Source organism: Dendrobates tinctorius, unplaced genomic scaffold (genome assembly GCF_039654945.1).
Source record: "Dendrobates tinctorius isolate UK_male_01 unplaced genomic scaffold, ASM3965494v1 ptg000032l, whole genome shotgun sequence".
Classification (NCBI taxonomy): Eukaryota; Metazoa; Chordata; class Amphibia; order Anura; family Dendrobatidae; genus Dendrobates; species Dendrobates tinctorius.
The window spans coordinates 10,632,993-10,648,573 of NW_027361700.1; the positions used below are offsets into that span (position 1 = coordinate 10,632,993).

A 15,581-nucleotide genomic window follows, 5' to 3' on the forward strand; every position below is an offset into this window, starting at 1 on the left:
GCACAACAGCAACTTGGATAGTGAGCCGGGACTCAGGAGTGAGGAGTCCCCGAAGCAGGCTACAGCTGTCTGCCGTACAAGTAGAGTTCTTGGGAACATCTGTCAGGAGGAACTCCAGTGTAACTCAGTACTAGGAGTACTTTACACCAAAGGTGCTATAAGAGGAGACGTTCAGAAAGGTACATGTTGGCTGAGCGTTGGAAGGGAGCATTCCATCTGACCTGGAGGTTGATTGAGCCTCTAACCCAGAGGACACAGTACGGAGGCAGGCACCTGTGTGTACTACAGACTGTGAGTAAAGCTTTGGAACTACAAGCCCTGGTGTCCTCCATTGATTCTTGCATCAACACACCCAGCACTGCTACATCTGGGTCCCAGCTTCTACACTGCTTGTGCCTCTCCTCTAACTCCACATCTACACTGCCCTGGGGCTACAGCTTCACCTGTGGGGAGCTTCACCATCTTGGCTGCAACACACCACCAGCCCCAGAGGATCTACCAGCAGCATCGGTTTAACATCTCACTTGAAGAACACCACAGGTGGCGTCACAAACTATTCCATTAACTACATTCCGCCATTCAATTTCCCCCATTAATTGGACGCCCAGGGCCACGGACCGGGTCACTGCTGCTGTGACACATCCCGCCGACACAGGCCCGGTACCGAGTACCCCACAGCCCTGGGAGGGCGACCCACTAATGCTAAAGGTCCAAATAATTTTGACACCCACAGAGAAGTGATATTGGATCATTTCCATCATTGAAAAACTGGAAAAGTCTAATATTTTTTACTCATTTGTTTTATTTGGTTATTTTTATCTACATTTAGAAAGTGTGTGAAAATCTGATGTTTTAGGTTAATATTTATGCATAAATATGGAAATTTCTGAGGGGTTCATGACTTCCGTGCGCCACTGTATATATCTCTCCCATTGATACCATAAAAACTCTATTTTTTTGTGGTTTCACTTCTACTCTTAAACTGTTCTACTTCAGAAATTAAATATCTTTCAATTTGTCTGCCAAAAGATGAAACTGATGAAGATAAATCCAACTTCAATAGATTTAACAAGACGCCTTTCACTTAACGCCAAAGACACATGAGAACCATGTCCTTTGATGACTCTTCTAAGACAACTATTGTTTCACCTTGTTTATAACTAAGGTAATACACAATACTAGAATGTCTCATCTACATGGCTTTATTACAGCTGAGCACAACTTCTGAGTTGCATGGAGGCATGATCAAGGGCCCAAAAGCTTTTTTAAGCTTCGGCTGTCCCTCAATGCTATATTTCTCTACGAGAACAAAAAAAATCTCTGTTTTAAGTATTTAGGAAATGTTAACCCGCTTTCTTTAATTCAATTTGATGTTTTTTGGCCCAAATTTCTTGAACTTTATATGAACCACAAATATAGTAATGAAATTAGCTAGGTTTGAGCTAAAATACTAAAATACCACAGACAGTAGGCCTACAAAATAATTTAGTCTCGCTGACTTAAATCCTTCATTCTGATACTTATTAGGCCCTCTTGCATATATTTTCTGTTTCCCTGGTTTAGATATGGTCACTCAGAAAATTTTTAATGTACAAAAACTTAAAAGGAAACAAGGTGTTTGGTCTTATTTTATATACTCCTGTTTGCATGATATATTCTCGTAACAATCAAAACTAAGAAGTGGAGGTGGAATTAAAAGCATGAGAGATTTGTACAGTTGGTCGTTCTTTCATAGCTTGGGATTTTATGGTTGCTTTTGTGTCTGAGAGGAAGTATGATACACACCATTAATATTCTATTGTTTTTGTACACTCTGCTCTGAATAATACCCTCTGTGATCCCATTAAATCCATACTGGGCCATTCAATTCACCTTACATAAACCAAGTGAGCTGGAAATGTGTTCTTTATTTCCTTTTGAGGGGCTTTCATGACCGTCTTGCAGTGTTTAGTCTCGGGAGCAAGCTAACCTTATTACGGCTCTTTCATATGTGTCAGATTACCGAAAACTAACTTGGGCAATGGTAAATTGTCTTTCTGAAAGAGCCCAGTATTTGGTTCTCTACTCTAAAAACACAGGAAATCAGGTAATACTATCTACTTAGTCCTCTATAAATGCTGCATCTTATTCTAAATTTAAGTGCTGTAACTAAGATTATTTGGCATGTATAAATTTACCTCTGCATCGTATAGAGAGGGTGAAATGAGTATTGAACACGTCACCAATTTTCTAAGTAAATATATGTCGGTAACAACCCATCCAGTCCGCACAGGCAAAGAAGTCAAACCATAGAGGTCCATAAATTAAATTATGTGTATTAATGAGAAATGACAGAGTGAAAAAATATTGTACAAATGAACAAAGAGAGGTGCAAAAAGCCATGAAAAGTCATGACACCAGCTGAAATCAACATTTGTCCAGTTAAACAGGTGATCCTTATTCCCCGAATATCTCGCGTTCTCTGATCTCTGTTTAAATTTGAATTCTAGACCTCCAGGCACTTGCAATTCTACAATTATCTGTATGGGTGACTAAACTGCTAACTTGCGATTATATTGTGATATACAAATATATCTTAAAGGAGTTGCCTGGTATTAAACTACAAGTCTATAGTCACAACTCTGTGACTTCAGACTTGTGAATCCTAGCATCACGCACACATTGTGTGGATTCTTCAGTGCCTATGCCTGAAAAGGATGAGGCATGACCGCAAGCCACAAGTATTCGATTTGCATATATGCGGTCACACGCTGACTAGATTGTATCCGGTCTCACTTAATACAGATGTATTGAGTGAGGCCAGATACAGTCTAGGAAAAAGAAAAAAGGTCCAGCTTTGCAAATTCAAGTCCAATTTATTGTTAAAAACAAGTCCAAAACAGAGCAAAAAATGGTGTGTTCACATGAGTAACAAGTAGTAGATTACGCGTTTCGAACAATAGCTTGTTCTATCTCAAAAAAAAGTTTGAAATGCGTAATCTACTACTTGTTACTCATGTGAACACACCATTTTTTGCTCTGTTTTGGACTTGTTTTTAACAATAAATTGGACTTGAATTTGCAAAGCTGGATCTTTTTTCTTTTTCCTTGGTTACTGTGTGAAGACTGCACGTGGTCCGGGCTATCCACTACACATGCCTTCAGATGAGCTGGCTTCTTTTTCTCTTTTTGAGCAGATACAGTCTAGTCGGAATGTGGCCGGAAGTATGTAAGTTACATACTTGCGGTCACATGACTACTCGCTAACGGCCTCGCTTAATACATTTGCATTAAGCACTGGAAAATCCTCACAGCGCTCAGTGCATGAGATGTGAAGATTCACAAGTCTGCAGTCACATAATGTGACCGTAGACTTCTGGTTTAAGCCCAGACAACCAATTTAAGTGTTTATATTTCAAATTTTTTTGATGGTGTATGTATGAACCATATCCTTATATCTAATAATGAAATACTACTGGGAATCTAGTTGTCATTTTTAAATATTTCACAAAGTAATAATATGTCCAAGTACACTGAATCTTCTGTACAAGTAGAAGAAATTTTTCACAGTGAATATATTAATAAGACCTACACTCACTGGCACTTGGCCAGTCAAAATGGAAAGCTGACTTTGCTGAGAGATCTTATCTAAAAAACTGGACTGAAGTCAAAAGTCTGTTTTAATGTGCTCAAGCTTATTACTAGAAGGAGTACTGCATAATATTTTAATTTTTAGTGGACAACTTACTCTTTTTACTTTATTTTAAGAAAATATTATTGGGACATATACAGAATTTATTAGTGTGCATATATATGTAATCTATTAAAAAACTTAAGTAAAATACCAATCCCATCTTGGTAACAGCTGATTTTTTTTAAAACCAACAATGACAATGATCCCAGCGCCTGATGAAACTGGGCAACTGCAATTTGGTGCCTGAACTAAAGAAATTCCATGGCATACTTGTACATCATAGTGCATGAAAGGGTTAAAGTGAGTCTGTCAGCAAAAAATGACTGGTCAAACCAAGTATTGACGCTTTGTGCACCCTTAGCGTGGCCAAACTCTTAATTGCTCCTTCCCATTTACTTGTTGTCCATCTATCTTCCACCCTTCTATAAAGCCAGAGCTACCAAAGCAGAAGGGGTATGGCAATAGAGGAAAAATAGGTAGTTGAGAAGGTGCATTTAAATGTTTGGCCACACTGAGGCTGCACCGAGCACTCGTTTGAGCAGTACTTTTGTGCTGTTTGTCACCCTTTAAGGTATAACAATAAATTATTCAGTGAAGGAGCTGTCCACATTGTCAATGATTTTTTCAATATAATGATACCTTGTTAATCATCAATCACTTGTAATTTTTAAAGGAGCACAGACGAAATTGTTCAATTCTCCTGCCACTCTACTGTAGGGGAAACTAAACAATAAATGTGCCCACTGAAATTAGTTGGTTGCTCATGTAACAAAGGGACATTCCAAGCCCTCCAGAGCAATAGATGCTCATTGTAGGGGCTTTATTTTGTGACTAATGGATGAAGATTCTAAAATCCAATTGTTCAATCCTTATCATTGACTTCTGCTGACAAGGAAGAGTCGAAGACCCCCATACACATTAGATGGTCAACCGATTTGGCTAATATAAATCAAATATGTATGGCCAGGCTGATACAGAGCAAGCACAGATACTTTATGAGCCTAAACACTAGGAGATTTTCCAAAATACATCTATTGTGGTTTAGTTTGTGTGATTCCTCTTGAGTTTGTGTATATTTAGATATTTTGTGATGTGTTCTAAAGGTTTAAATGAAATCTGTAAGATAGGATCAAACATTCTAAGCTGTCTATATGGGCATGCAGGTAATATGAAGCTGAATAAAATGATACCTTGATATCTGAAATCTGATGTTTCACTCATAGAATCATAGAATGTTAGAGTTGAAAGGGACCTCCAGGGTCATCGTGTCCAACCCCCTGCTCAATGCAGGGCAGGATTCACTAAACCATCCCAGACAGATGTCTGTCCAGCCTCTGTTTCAAGACTTCTATTGAAGGAGAACTCGCCACCTCTCGTGGCAGCCTGTTCCACTCATTGATCACCGTCACTGTCAAAAAGTGACTATATCTACCGCATTTCCCTGACCACCCAGGCAATGATTCCATCATAGAAGGATATTAGATTGGTCTGGCAAGACTTGTTTCCTGCAAACCCATGCTGGTTCCGGTTAATAACTATATTCTTATCCAAGTACTTACATACATGATGTTTAATAATTTGTTCAAAGATATTGTTCAAAAATATTTCCTGGTATAAAAGTAAGGCCTGTAATTTCCTGGCTCCATCTTCTTTCATTTTCTGAAGATAGGGATAACATTTGCCCTTCTCCAATCTTCTGGGACTTCTCCTGTTATCCAGGATTTTTCTGGCTAGTGGTTCTGGAATTCCCTTTGCTAACTTTTTCAGTACCCTAGGATGTAATTCATCTGAACCAGGAGATTTAAATTCATTTAAACTAGCAAAGTGTTCCCTCGCCATCTCTCTTTTTATTAATAGTGTGGATTCTTTTATTCTTTCAATAGGATTTCCAGAGAAATCAACATTTTTCTTAATATGTAAATGAGCTATTAAGATATAGATCTCTTGAAAATCGACCTCCAGAGCTTATGTTAAATGCAGTGAGGCATGTACTGTAGATCCAGAGAGCAGACTTTCAGTCATTACATGTCTTACATGTTTCACACTGCAAAGAAAAACCCTTTCATTTGACATAAGTTCTGGAGGCAAATTCTCAGGGAGATCTGGGTCCAGCACATAGACAACAGGACTGCTTTTTCTTATCTCAATGCATTTGGCAAATACATCCAGGTGGCCCTGTCTTGCATTTAGAACTGTTATTACACAATACCACAATGAAGACCTGGAAAATTTTGGAAAGCATAAGGGAAAAATAACATTGAATTTCATCTTGATGATTGTGGAGTGCCCCGCAGGGTCGGGGGTTACTCGGAACGGGGCCGGTCAGGCTCTTTTAAAGGGGAAGTGTGTCACGGTGGTGATAATGACCCGGTCCGTGGCCCTGGGTGTCTAATGAAGATGGAAGTTCACTGAGGGGGAGGATGGTAGGAGGATTGTAGGGAAAGGGGGAATCGTGACGCCACCTGTAGGTGCTAGGCGAGAGGAAAGGAAAGACCAGCACAGGGAGATGACCAGAAAGAGAGGGAAAACACAAAAGGAAGTCCTGGAACGGTGTTTCCCAAACTAACTGAGAGTTGGCTGGACCCCTTACTTGGAGGACACATTGCTAAGCGGGACACCTGAGCGCACAGGTCAAGTGCGAGTAAAAGCCGTGAAACTGCACCTTACTGTGTCATTCGCGTCCCACTTGCTTAACATTGCACATAACATCACAGTCACCAACTCACAAGCAACATCCTAGCTGCCCTGGGACACAGCTCTGCCCGTGGAGAGCTACATCATCTCTGCTGCCGTGCCACCATTCCAGAGGATCAGTATAGCAGCGTCGGCTACCCTAACTGAATACTACGGGTGGCGTCACGATTCCCTTTTCCCTATAATTATCCTACCATCTTCCCCCCTTCATCGAACTTCCATCTACACTGGACACCCAGGGCCACGGACGTCACTACTACCACCATGACACTTCCCCTATAAAAGAGCCTGCCCGGCACCGAGTAACCAGTTGGGTGCAGTTTCTGGGTTTTTCCTCACAATTCTTGTGCACACGATGACCCGCTTGGCACTGTGTCGTTCATGGGAAGGGGTCTAGCCAACTTTCAGGTAGATTGGCGACAACGTTTCTGAACTTCTCTTTATGTCTCCTCTCTAGGCCATGTCTCTGCGCTGATCTCTCCCTTCTTTCCTGCCCTGTGCCTTCATAAGCAGTGTCCCCAATCCAGCAGCCTCGGACCTTGACGTATGTCAGGCCCCGGGGTCCTTTATCTCCACGGCTGCCTTTTTAAGGAATGCTTGTGGATTTGGCTGAGGCACTTTAAGTTACTTCAGCCTCTGGCTTTCTAGCTGAGCCTTGTAGTTCTCCACTAGCCTCAGGGGCCGGCTCCCTTAATGCGACCTGGTCCTTCCTTTCCTGGATACGGGCCCCATGGTTGGCTTTCGCACTATCCGTGCCCCAAGGACCCCTTCTTTCCTGTCTAGGAGCATACTCAGGATGTTTCTCGCTTCTCTGACCCTCACTCCTCTCACATCAGTCCTGCTCTTCCGCTGTCCTTCCACCAACTGACTGATTGGATCTTTTCAGAACAATCTTCCGTTTACCTCACAATAACTACTCCCACTAACTGTCACCTCTCTGTCACTGATTGGCTACACTCCTTGTCACCCCATCTCCTTAGATCCTCCCCTTCTCTACCTTTCTCACTCACCTACCAACACCCTTTCCTAGGCAGTCTGGGATGAGGCCATCCTCCTGAAGGGTACACCCAGATGCCCTGACTAAACTAGTGTGTGTTGGGTGCGAGTGTTAGGAGTCCTGGGTGGTGCTCCCTCCTTACCTGAGGGTGGGATACCACACCTCTGGATGAGGTGCAGTACCTCTGTGGCGACTGGACCCTCAGGGGCGCCACACTTGCATTTCTCCACTATGACTAACGGCTCATTTACATATTAACAAAAATGTAGGATTCTCTGGAATGAGACATTGGCTCTCAGATATCAAGGTAGCATTTTTTTCAGCTTCCTATGACCCACATGCCCATATAGATGGCTTAGGAGGGTTGATCCTACTGACAGATACCCTTTAAGTGTTGATTAACTGCAGCAATCATAAAGATCCACTCATATCTTCCCCTGACTAAAGATGGGAGAAATTCTTGGTCACCAAACAACTGAACATAAACTGAATTAAAAAATAAATTTAGCTGTTTTTTTTAACTAGTACAAATGGTTTAATATCATATTTCACACTTTATTCGTGTTTTTTCCTGCAGCAAATCATTTTCAGATTTCCAAACTGCAAGATGAAGCTGCTGTATTTATCAACGCTACTCCTCGTTCTCTGGACTCAACTCGAGGCAAGGCCAAAAGTTGAAGGTAAGAAGATTTCTAGAGCATGTTAAGGGATAATCATCATTCTGCTGGATTTACCATTTGTATGTAAAGAAAAGTCTATTCTATAGCTAAGTTTTCCAAAGGCAAAATGCAATTTTGGACATACATTTTTACTAGTTGTCAAGTAGGACCAAACACTGTATATTGCCACCTAGCCAAATGAAGCACAAACTAGATCCAATGATAATACTAGGTCAACATAGCCTTATCACAACTTATCCATCCACTTTTAAGACGTCATGTGAATTCAAATATAAGACACAATTTTGCCGTATGGATCAAAATACTAGTTTAGACACTGCCAAAAGTTCAATACAGAATTCATGTATGTTGACCCCCATAGTCACTTTATTTAAATGAATAAATTACATGTTTACTATTCCTAAAATGAAATAATATACACCAGAGGCAGGTTCAGCCTTTAGACCATGGCATGAGCTTAAGTGTCATCATAAACGCTCTGTGCAAAGAGGCAGACTTAGGATTTGGTAGACATTAAAAAGTTTTCTCTATCTCAGTTCCAAACTTTTATGAATCTTTTATGAACTATTATAATGCAGTATAGAACCCCTTTAACCACTTTACCCCCCCAAGCCTGTTTTCATCTTCATGACCAGGTCAAAGTTTGCAAATTTTTACATAACGTTTAGGTTCAGTTTATCAGGTGGTCAACGATGAGTACTTACTTTGGGGTTTCCATCTAAATCTCTGTGATTCAGATGAAACCCCAGAGGTATCCATTCACTATAATATATATAACCAAGCTTAATGTCACCTTACAATACAAAGGTGACATTAACCCCTTATTACCCCATATGCCACAACTACAGGGCAGTGGGATGAGAGAGGCTGTGCCAGAATTGACACATCTTACAAATGCGCCTTTTCTGGGGTGGCTGGGGGCAAATGTTTTAGCCAGGGGAGGGCCAATAACCATGGTCCCTTCCTAGGCTAGGCTATTAATATCTGCCCTCAGACACTGGCTTTCCCTCTCTGGCGCAAAAAATTGTGATTGCATTCTTTAATTAAATACATACAGCTTCCAAATTTTACACACATTTACTACTAACACTATTAGTCACTGACATATATAAATCTAACTGTTCTGCAATTATCTACAGTATGTAAACCATGTCTCCTATCCTGTCGGCTTCTGTATTGATTTTACAGAAGCCGACAAATGAATTAACGGCTAATCTTCTATCTATATCTCTATGCAATATAAAGATATATATAATATACAGTGTGTCCGTAAAGTCATGGTGCACTTTTGACCAGTCACTGCAAAACAACAAAAGATAATAGAAATGTGCTCCTTAGGTAGCTATCCCGTATAGCCCCTACAGACTTGTCACTGATTGATGGTCTACCAGAAAGGGGTTTCTCCACCAAACTGCCGGTTTCCTTCAACTGCTTATCCCACCGAGTAATGTTATTCCTGTGTGGTGGCGCTTCATTATAAACGCGCCGATATTCACGTAGCACTTTGGTCACGAATACTGAAAACTGGGAGGGTTTTCCTTTTATTTGGTGCAGATTTCACATTTCTATCATCTTTTGTTGGTCTTCTGTGACTGGTCAAAAGAGCACCATGACTTTACAGATACACTGTATATATATATATATATATATATATATATATATATATATATATATATATATATATATATATATATATACACTCACTGGCCACTTTATTAGGTACACCTGTCCAACTGTGTGTTAAGACTTAATTTCTAATCAGCCAATCACATGGCGGCAACTCAGTGCATTTAGGCATGTAGACATGGTCAAGACAATCTCCTGCAGTTCAAACCGAGCATCAGTATGGGGAAGAAAGGTGATTTGAGTGCCTTTGAACGTGGCATGATTGTTGGTGCCAGAAGGGCTGGTCTGAGAATTTCAGAAACTGCTGATCTACTGGGATTTTCACGCACAACCATCTCTAGGGTTTACAGAGAATGGTCCGAAAAAGAAAAAAAATCCAGTGAGCGGCAGTTCTGTGGCCGGAAATGCCATGTTGATGCCAGAGGTCAGAGGAGAATGGGCAGACTGGTTCGAGCTGATAGAAAGGCAACAGTGACTCAAATTGCCACCCGTTACAACCAAGGTAGGCAGAAGAGCATCTCTGAATGCAGAGTGCGTCGAACTTTGAGGCAGATGGGCTACAGCAGCAGAAGACCACACTGGGTACCACTCCTCTCAGCTAAGAACAGGAAACTGAGGCTACAATTTGCACAAGCTCATCGAAATTGGACAGTAGAAGATTGGAAAAACGTTGCCTGGTCTGATGAGTCTCGATTTCTGCTGCGACATTCGGATGGTAGGGTCAGAATTTGGCGTAAACAACATGAAAGCATGGATCCATCCTGCCTTGTATCAACGGTTCAGGCTGGTGGTGGTGGTGTCATGGTGTGGGGAATTTTTTCTGGGCACTCTTTGGGCCCCTTGGTACCAATTGAGCATCGTTGCAACGCCACAGCCTACCTGAGTATTGTTGCTGACCATGTCCATCCCTTTATGACCACAATGTACCCAACATCTGATGGCTACTTTCAGCAGGATAATGCGCCATGTCATAAAGCTCGAATCATCTCAGATTGGTTTCTTGAACATGACAATGAGTTTACTGTACTCAAATGGCCTCCTCAGTCACCAGATCTCAATCCAATAGAGCATCTTTGGGATGTGGTGGAACGGGAGATTCGCATCAGGGATGTGCAGCCGACAAATCTGCGCCAACTGTGTGATGCCATCATGTCAATATGGTCCAAAATCTCTGAGGAATGCTTCCAGCACCTTGTTGAATCTCTGCCACGAAGAATTGAGGCAGTTCTGAAGGCAAAAGGGGGTCCAACCCCTTACTAGCATGGTGTACCTAATAAAGTGGCCAGTGAGTGTATATATATATATATATATATATATATATATAGGAATATAAGAGAACTGGGATCCAGCAAAAAGATGAAAGTTCACCAGAATTATAAAATCTTCTTCTTTATTTATCCATTAATTCATATAAAAAATGTATGAGGAACTCCAAACAATTGGTAACATTCCAGCATTCCCTTGCTGGAATGTTACCAATTGTTTGGAGTTCCTCATACATTTTTTATATGAATTAATGGATAAAAAAGAAGAAGATTTTATAATTCTGGTGAACTTTCATCTTTTTGCTGGATCCCAATTCTCTTATATTCCTATTTGTTGGGGCACACTCCCTGCCTGGATCCGTGCAGAATATAAGGTGAACACCGACTATTGCATTAAGAGGAACTCCTTTATGGTGAGCTGGCTATATGTTCTTTACATTGTTTGAATATATATATATATATACACAGTATATGTCAATGACATATATAATATATATGTTATAGCTATATATGTAATATATATACAATATAAATATTATAGATATACATATTTATTATATATATTTTATATACAGCATACTGTGTATATTGTGATGCAGTGACCCCTGTGACAGCTAGGGGATGCTGTATGGGCTTCCCAGGACATTCATGCAGGCGTTTCCTTTATTGTAATGGGGAAATGGTGAGCGGCCGGATTGTAAATGGCCGATATGTAGCACAACGGTGGGTGCCTTGTGATGGAAGCTGGAACGTGTATTGATCAGCAGAGGTACTCCTTAGGGTTTGTTACTGTGTATGAGGTAAGCTTCCAGGTGATTTGGTGAGATGGTTGGGATCAGTCACCTACAAAGCCACCCAGGGGCATGTGTCTGAACGCCCAATGTAAAGCCTGAATGTGTGTGGCTGGGTGTGTGTAATAGGACATGTAGTGAAGTCATGACCATGTGATCCATACCTCACCTGTGGGTGTGGTTATGTACCATATAATGTGCCTGAGGTCTGGTCACATGAGAGAGAATGTGTACCTGAATAGTTCAGGGTGCAAGGTCCTGGAGGGTCAGTGTTGGAAGATTCTGGGAGAAGAATCAGATCTCTGGAGCACATGCTGCGACCTTGGACCTGGTGAGCCGTGAGTGTTGGACGGTCTTAGCAGGGGATGGATGTCCCGAATAGCACCCACTGAGGCCTTGGACCTGGTGGCCGGTGTGTTGGGAGACCCTGGGAGGAGGGTTGGATCCTTGAATAGCATCCGGTGAGGCCTGTGTGTTGGATGGTTCCAAAGTGGGGACGGACATCCTGAATAAAAAAAGAGACAGGCCATGTGTGTTTGCAGAGTCAGTGACGGCACTGCATTGGGGAATCTACTGTCCATCTGTGGATCTGGACTGTCAGGTGGCCTGGTGAGCTAGGCATTTTCTGGGATGGTGATCCCAGTTCAGCAGCTTCCCTGAGAGAGAGGACTGACAAAGAGTCGGCATCTGGAGGAGGAGCTCCTGCGAGGTATCCTCCGACATGGGGATATAACTTTTCGTGCTTGTGAGGTTCTATGAATGTTAATGAACTGTTTGGCGTGCGGTCGCCAACGGTCACTGGACAGAGAGGTCCAGCGTGTTTAGGGACTGCAAGGAAAAGCCATAACCTGTAAATGTTCTGGACTATGCTGGACTATGTGTTAAGCCTGTGAAGTGTAACATGACCTACAGCGGTTTATGATGTTTGAATAAATCAAAATGGACTGTTTATGTGGAAAAACCTGTGCCTGACCCTATTAATCTGATGCCAAATGAGTGTCCCCCAACACTAGCAATAAGCGCTACCTTACAATATATATATTTTTATACAGGGCTAACATATTCCGCAGAGCTTTACAGTTTGCACACATTATCATCACTGTTCCCGATGGGGCTCACAATCTAAATTCCCTATCAGTATGTCTTTGGAGTGTGGTTTGAAACCGGAGAACCCTGAGGAAACCCACGCAAGCTCTGGCAAAAATTAAGAGATCACTTTCAAATGTGCAGTTTACCTGATTTTTCTCTTTATAGGTATATTTTTGAGTAAAATGTAAATTGTTCTTTTAGTCTACAAACTTCTGACGACAAGTCTCCGAATTTCCAACAATAAATTTAGCATTTTTTTCTGACAAAGAAAAATGGTTAAAATTTAAAGAACAAAACAGTGCTTTCAGACCTCAAATAATGCTAAGAAAACAAGTTCATAATCATTTAGAAACAACAATACTAATGTTTTAACTCATGAAGAGTTCTGAAATAAATATTTTGTGGAATAACAATGATTTTTAAAAACAGCTTTCATGAGTCTTGGCATGCTTTCCACCAGTCTTTCACACTGCTTCTGGCTCACAAATTTAAGCAGTTTTTTGTTTGATGGCTTGTGACTATCCATCATCCTCCTGATTACATTCAAGTAACAAGTGTACTTTTTTTGTTTGTTTTTTCAATACAATATATTTTTAATTATTTTTATTATTTTGTGATTTTTTTAAAAAAATGTATTTTTACAATTTTTTTTTACATTTTTTACTTTGTTCCTTTTATGGGACTTTCATTTTCAGCAGCCTAATCATAATGCAATTGCAATGTTTTATAACTGTCAGTGCTGGACTGACAAAAGGTCAGGAAATTACGTTTTTTTCTATATACATTTACAAGGTAACTTCTTTCACACTATGACCCCATAGTGCTATAATAATTGGAATTCCCCTCATGAAGAGGGACAACATACAGGAAAAAGCTGATCTAGATTACGCTTTGGTCTTCTCAAAGAAATGGAAGTTTGTTCTGTACTGTACTATGTAACATGAAAAGTCCTGTCACCTCGAAATTTGGCCAAAACCAGGAGTGGAACAATCAGAGGAAAAGAATAATAGAAACACATCACCACTTCTGCATTTTTCAACCACTCCTGGTTTTGACTTACAAATACTTTGGCAAAATATTGATAGTGTGAACGTGGCTTAGTGTTTATTGGGTGCAGTACAAGACAAAACTCTCCATATCACTTTTATGCCTCAAAACTACTAGAACAACACGACCATCTTGAACTGTCCTCCCACATCTTTTTTTGCTCCCTCTTCGACCGCTTACAGTCTGGCTTCCGGCGGCATCACTCTACTGAAGCTGCCCTAACTAAAGTCACCAATTGCCTATTAACCACCAAAGCCAAGTGACACTACTCTGTTCTCCTCCTCCTGGGCCTGTCCTCTTCTTTTGACACAGTGGACAATTCCCTATTAACCTCTCATCTCTTGGCGTCACAGACTTGACCCTATCTTGGATCTCGTCATACCTAACAGACCAGACTTTCAGCATCTCCCACTCACACAACCACCTCCTCACCTCACCCCCTATCTGTCAGAATCCCAGAAGGTTCAGTTCTAGGACCCATGCTCTTCTCCTCTTACACATTCAGCCTCATAGAATATCATGGCTTTCAGTATCATCTCTGTTGTGAGTTCATTCTCCCCTTCACCTTTGATGTCTGATGAACTCCCTCTGCTGGTGAAGAGAGGTAGTGAAATTGATTGGGATGGGAAGAACCTGTCATCTGAACAGGCGGAGTGTGATTGGACATCTGGAATTTCTGAGTGGATATAAGGCAGCCGACGCCCTGCAGGGCTGCTGGTGATCCTTTCTGCTCTGAGCTCTTGCATCCAGCTTAGTTCCTGTCTACTAAAAGCTAAGTTTTGCCCTGCTATTATTCCATGAGATTTTGTCTGGTTCCCTTAGTGTTTGTATTCAGCCAGTCCTGGTTGGGACTGGCTGAATTCCATTTTTGTCTCTGATCAGTTGATCTCTTTGCTCTGTTTTCAGAATATACCTGAGTGCTGATATAGTGATTTTGAAGTCTAGCGACTTCAGGGCCTTTTTCCCTATCAGACGGTTGGGACATTTTTGGTAGGGATTTTTGCGGATTGCAGCCAGCATCTTTTCTGTCCTGTCCTATCTAGTTACTTGGGCCCCATCGTTTGCTCAGCCTGTCTTTCTGTCTGTGTTTGTGTTTTCATCTGTTTTTCACCGACAATACATGTTGGGGGCTGTCTATTGCTTTGGGGTCTGCTCTGGGGCAGTTTAGATTTCCCCTTTCCTTCTTTAGGCTTATGTAGTTCTCCGGCTGTGACAAGGGGTCTAGGGCACCGTAGGAACCCCCCACGGCTACTGTTAGTTGTGGCGTATAGGATCAGGGGTCTGCAATCCAATAGCTACCAACCTCTCCGGTTTTCTGGACTTAGCTTGTATTTTTGTTTTCTCCTCCTCCGGTGACTCATTCATAACACATCTCTATATCACCTCCCTACTAACCAAAATCCCACAATGTCTGTCTGCTATTTCATCCTTCTCCGCTAGATTTCTAAAACTTAATATGGCCAAAACAGAATTAATCATCTTTCCCTCATCTCACTCGACCCCCTCCAATGGACCAATCCATTAAAGTAATTGGTTGCTCATTTTACCCAGTCCCACAAGCTCGTTGCCTCAGGAGAATCCTTGACACTGTTCTCCTCCTTCAAACCACATATCCAAGCCCTTTCCACTTCCTGCCGACTTCAACTCAAAAATTTTTCCCGGATCCATACATTCCTTAATCAAAAATCTGCAAAAACCCTAGTCCATGCCCTTATCATC

General features: G+C 41.4%; 1 protein-coding gene across 1 annotated transcript in view; it reads left to right on the top strand.

Annotated features, from left to right (window-relative positions):
- The first annotated feature begins 7,947 nt into the window (after window positions 1-7,947).
- MATN4 (matrilin 4) overlaps window positions 7,948-15,581 on the top strand; it is a 36,354-nt gene continuing 28,720 nt past the window's right edge. The window contains exon 1 of the mRNA XM_073572383.1: window positions 7,948-8,044. Coding sequence (XP_073428484.1) covers window positions 7,972-8,044 — 73 coding nt within the window. The 5' untranslated portion in view covers window positions 7,948-7,971. The remainder of the gene's footprint in view (window positions 8,045-15,581) is intronic.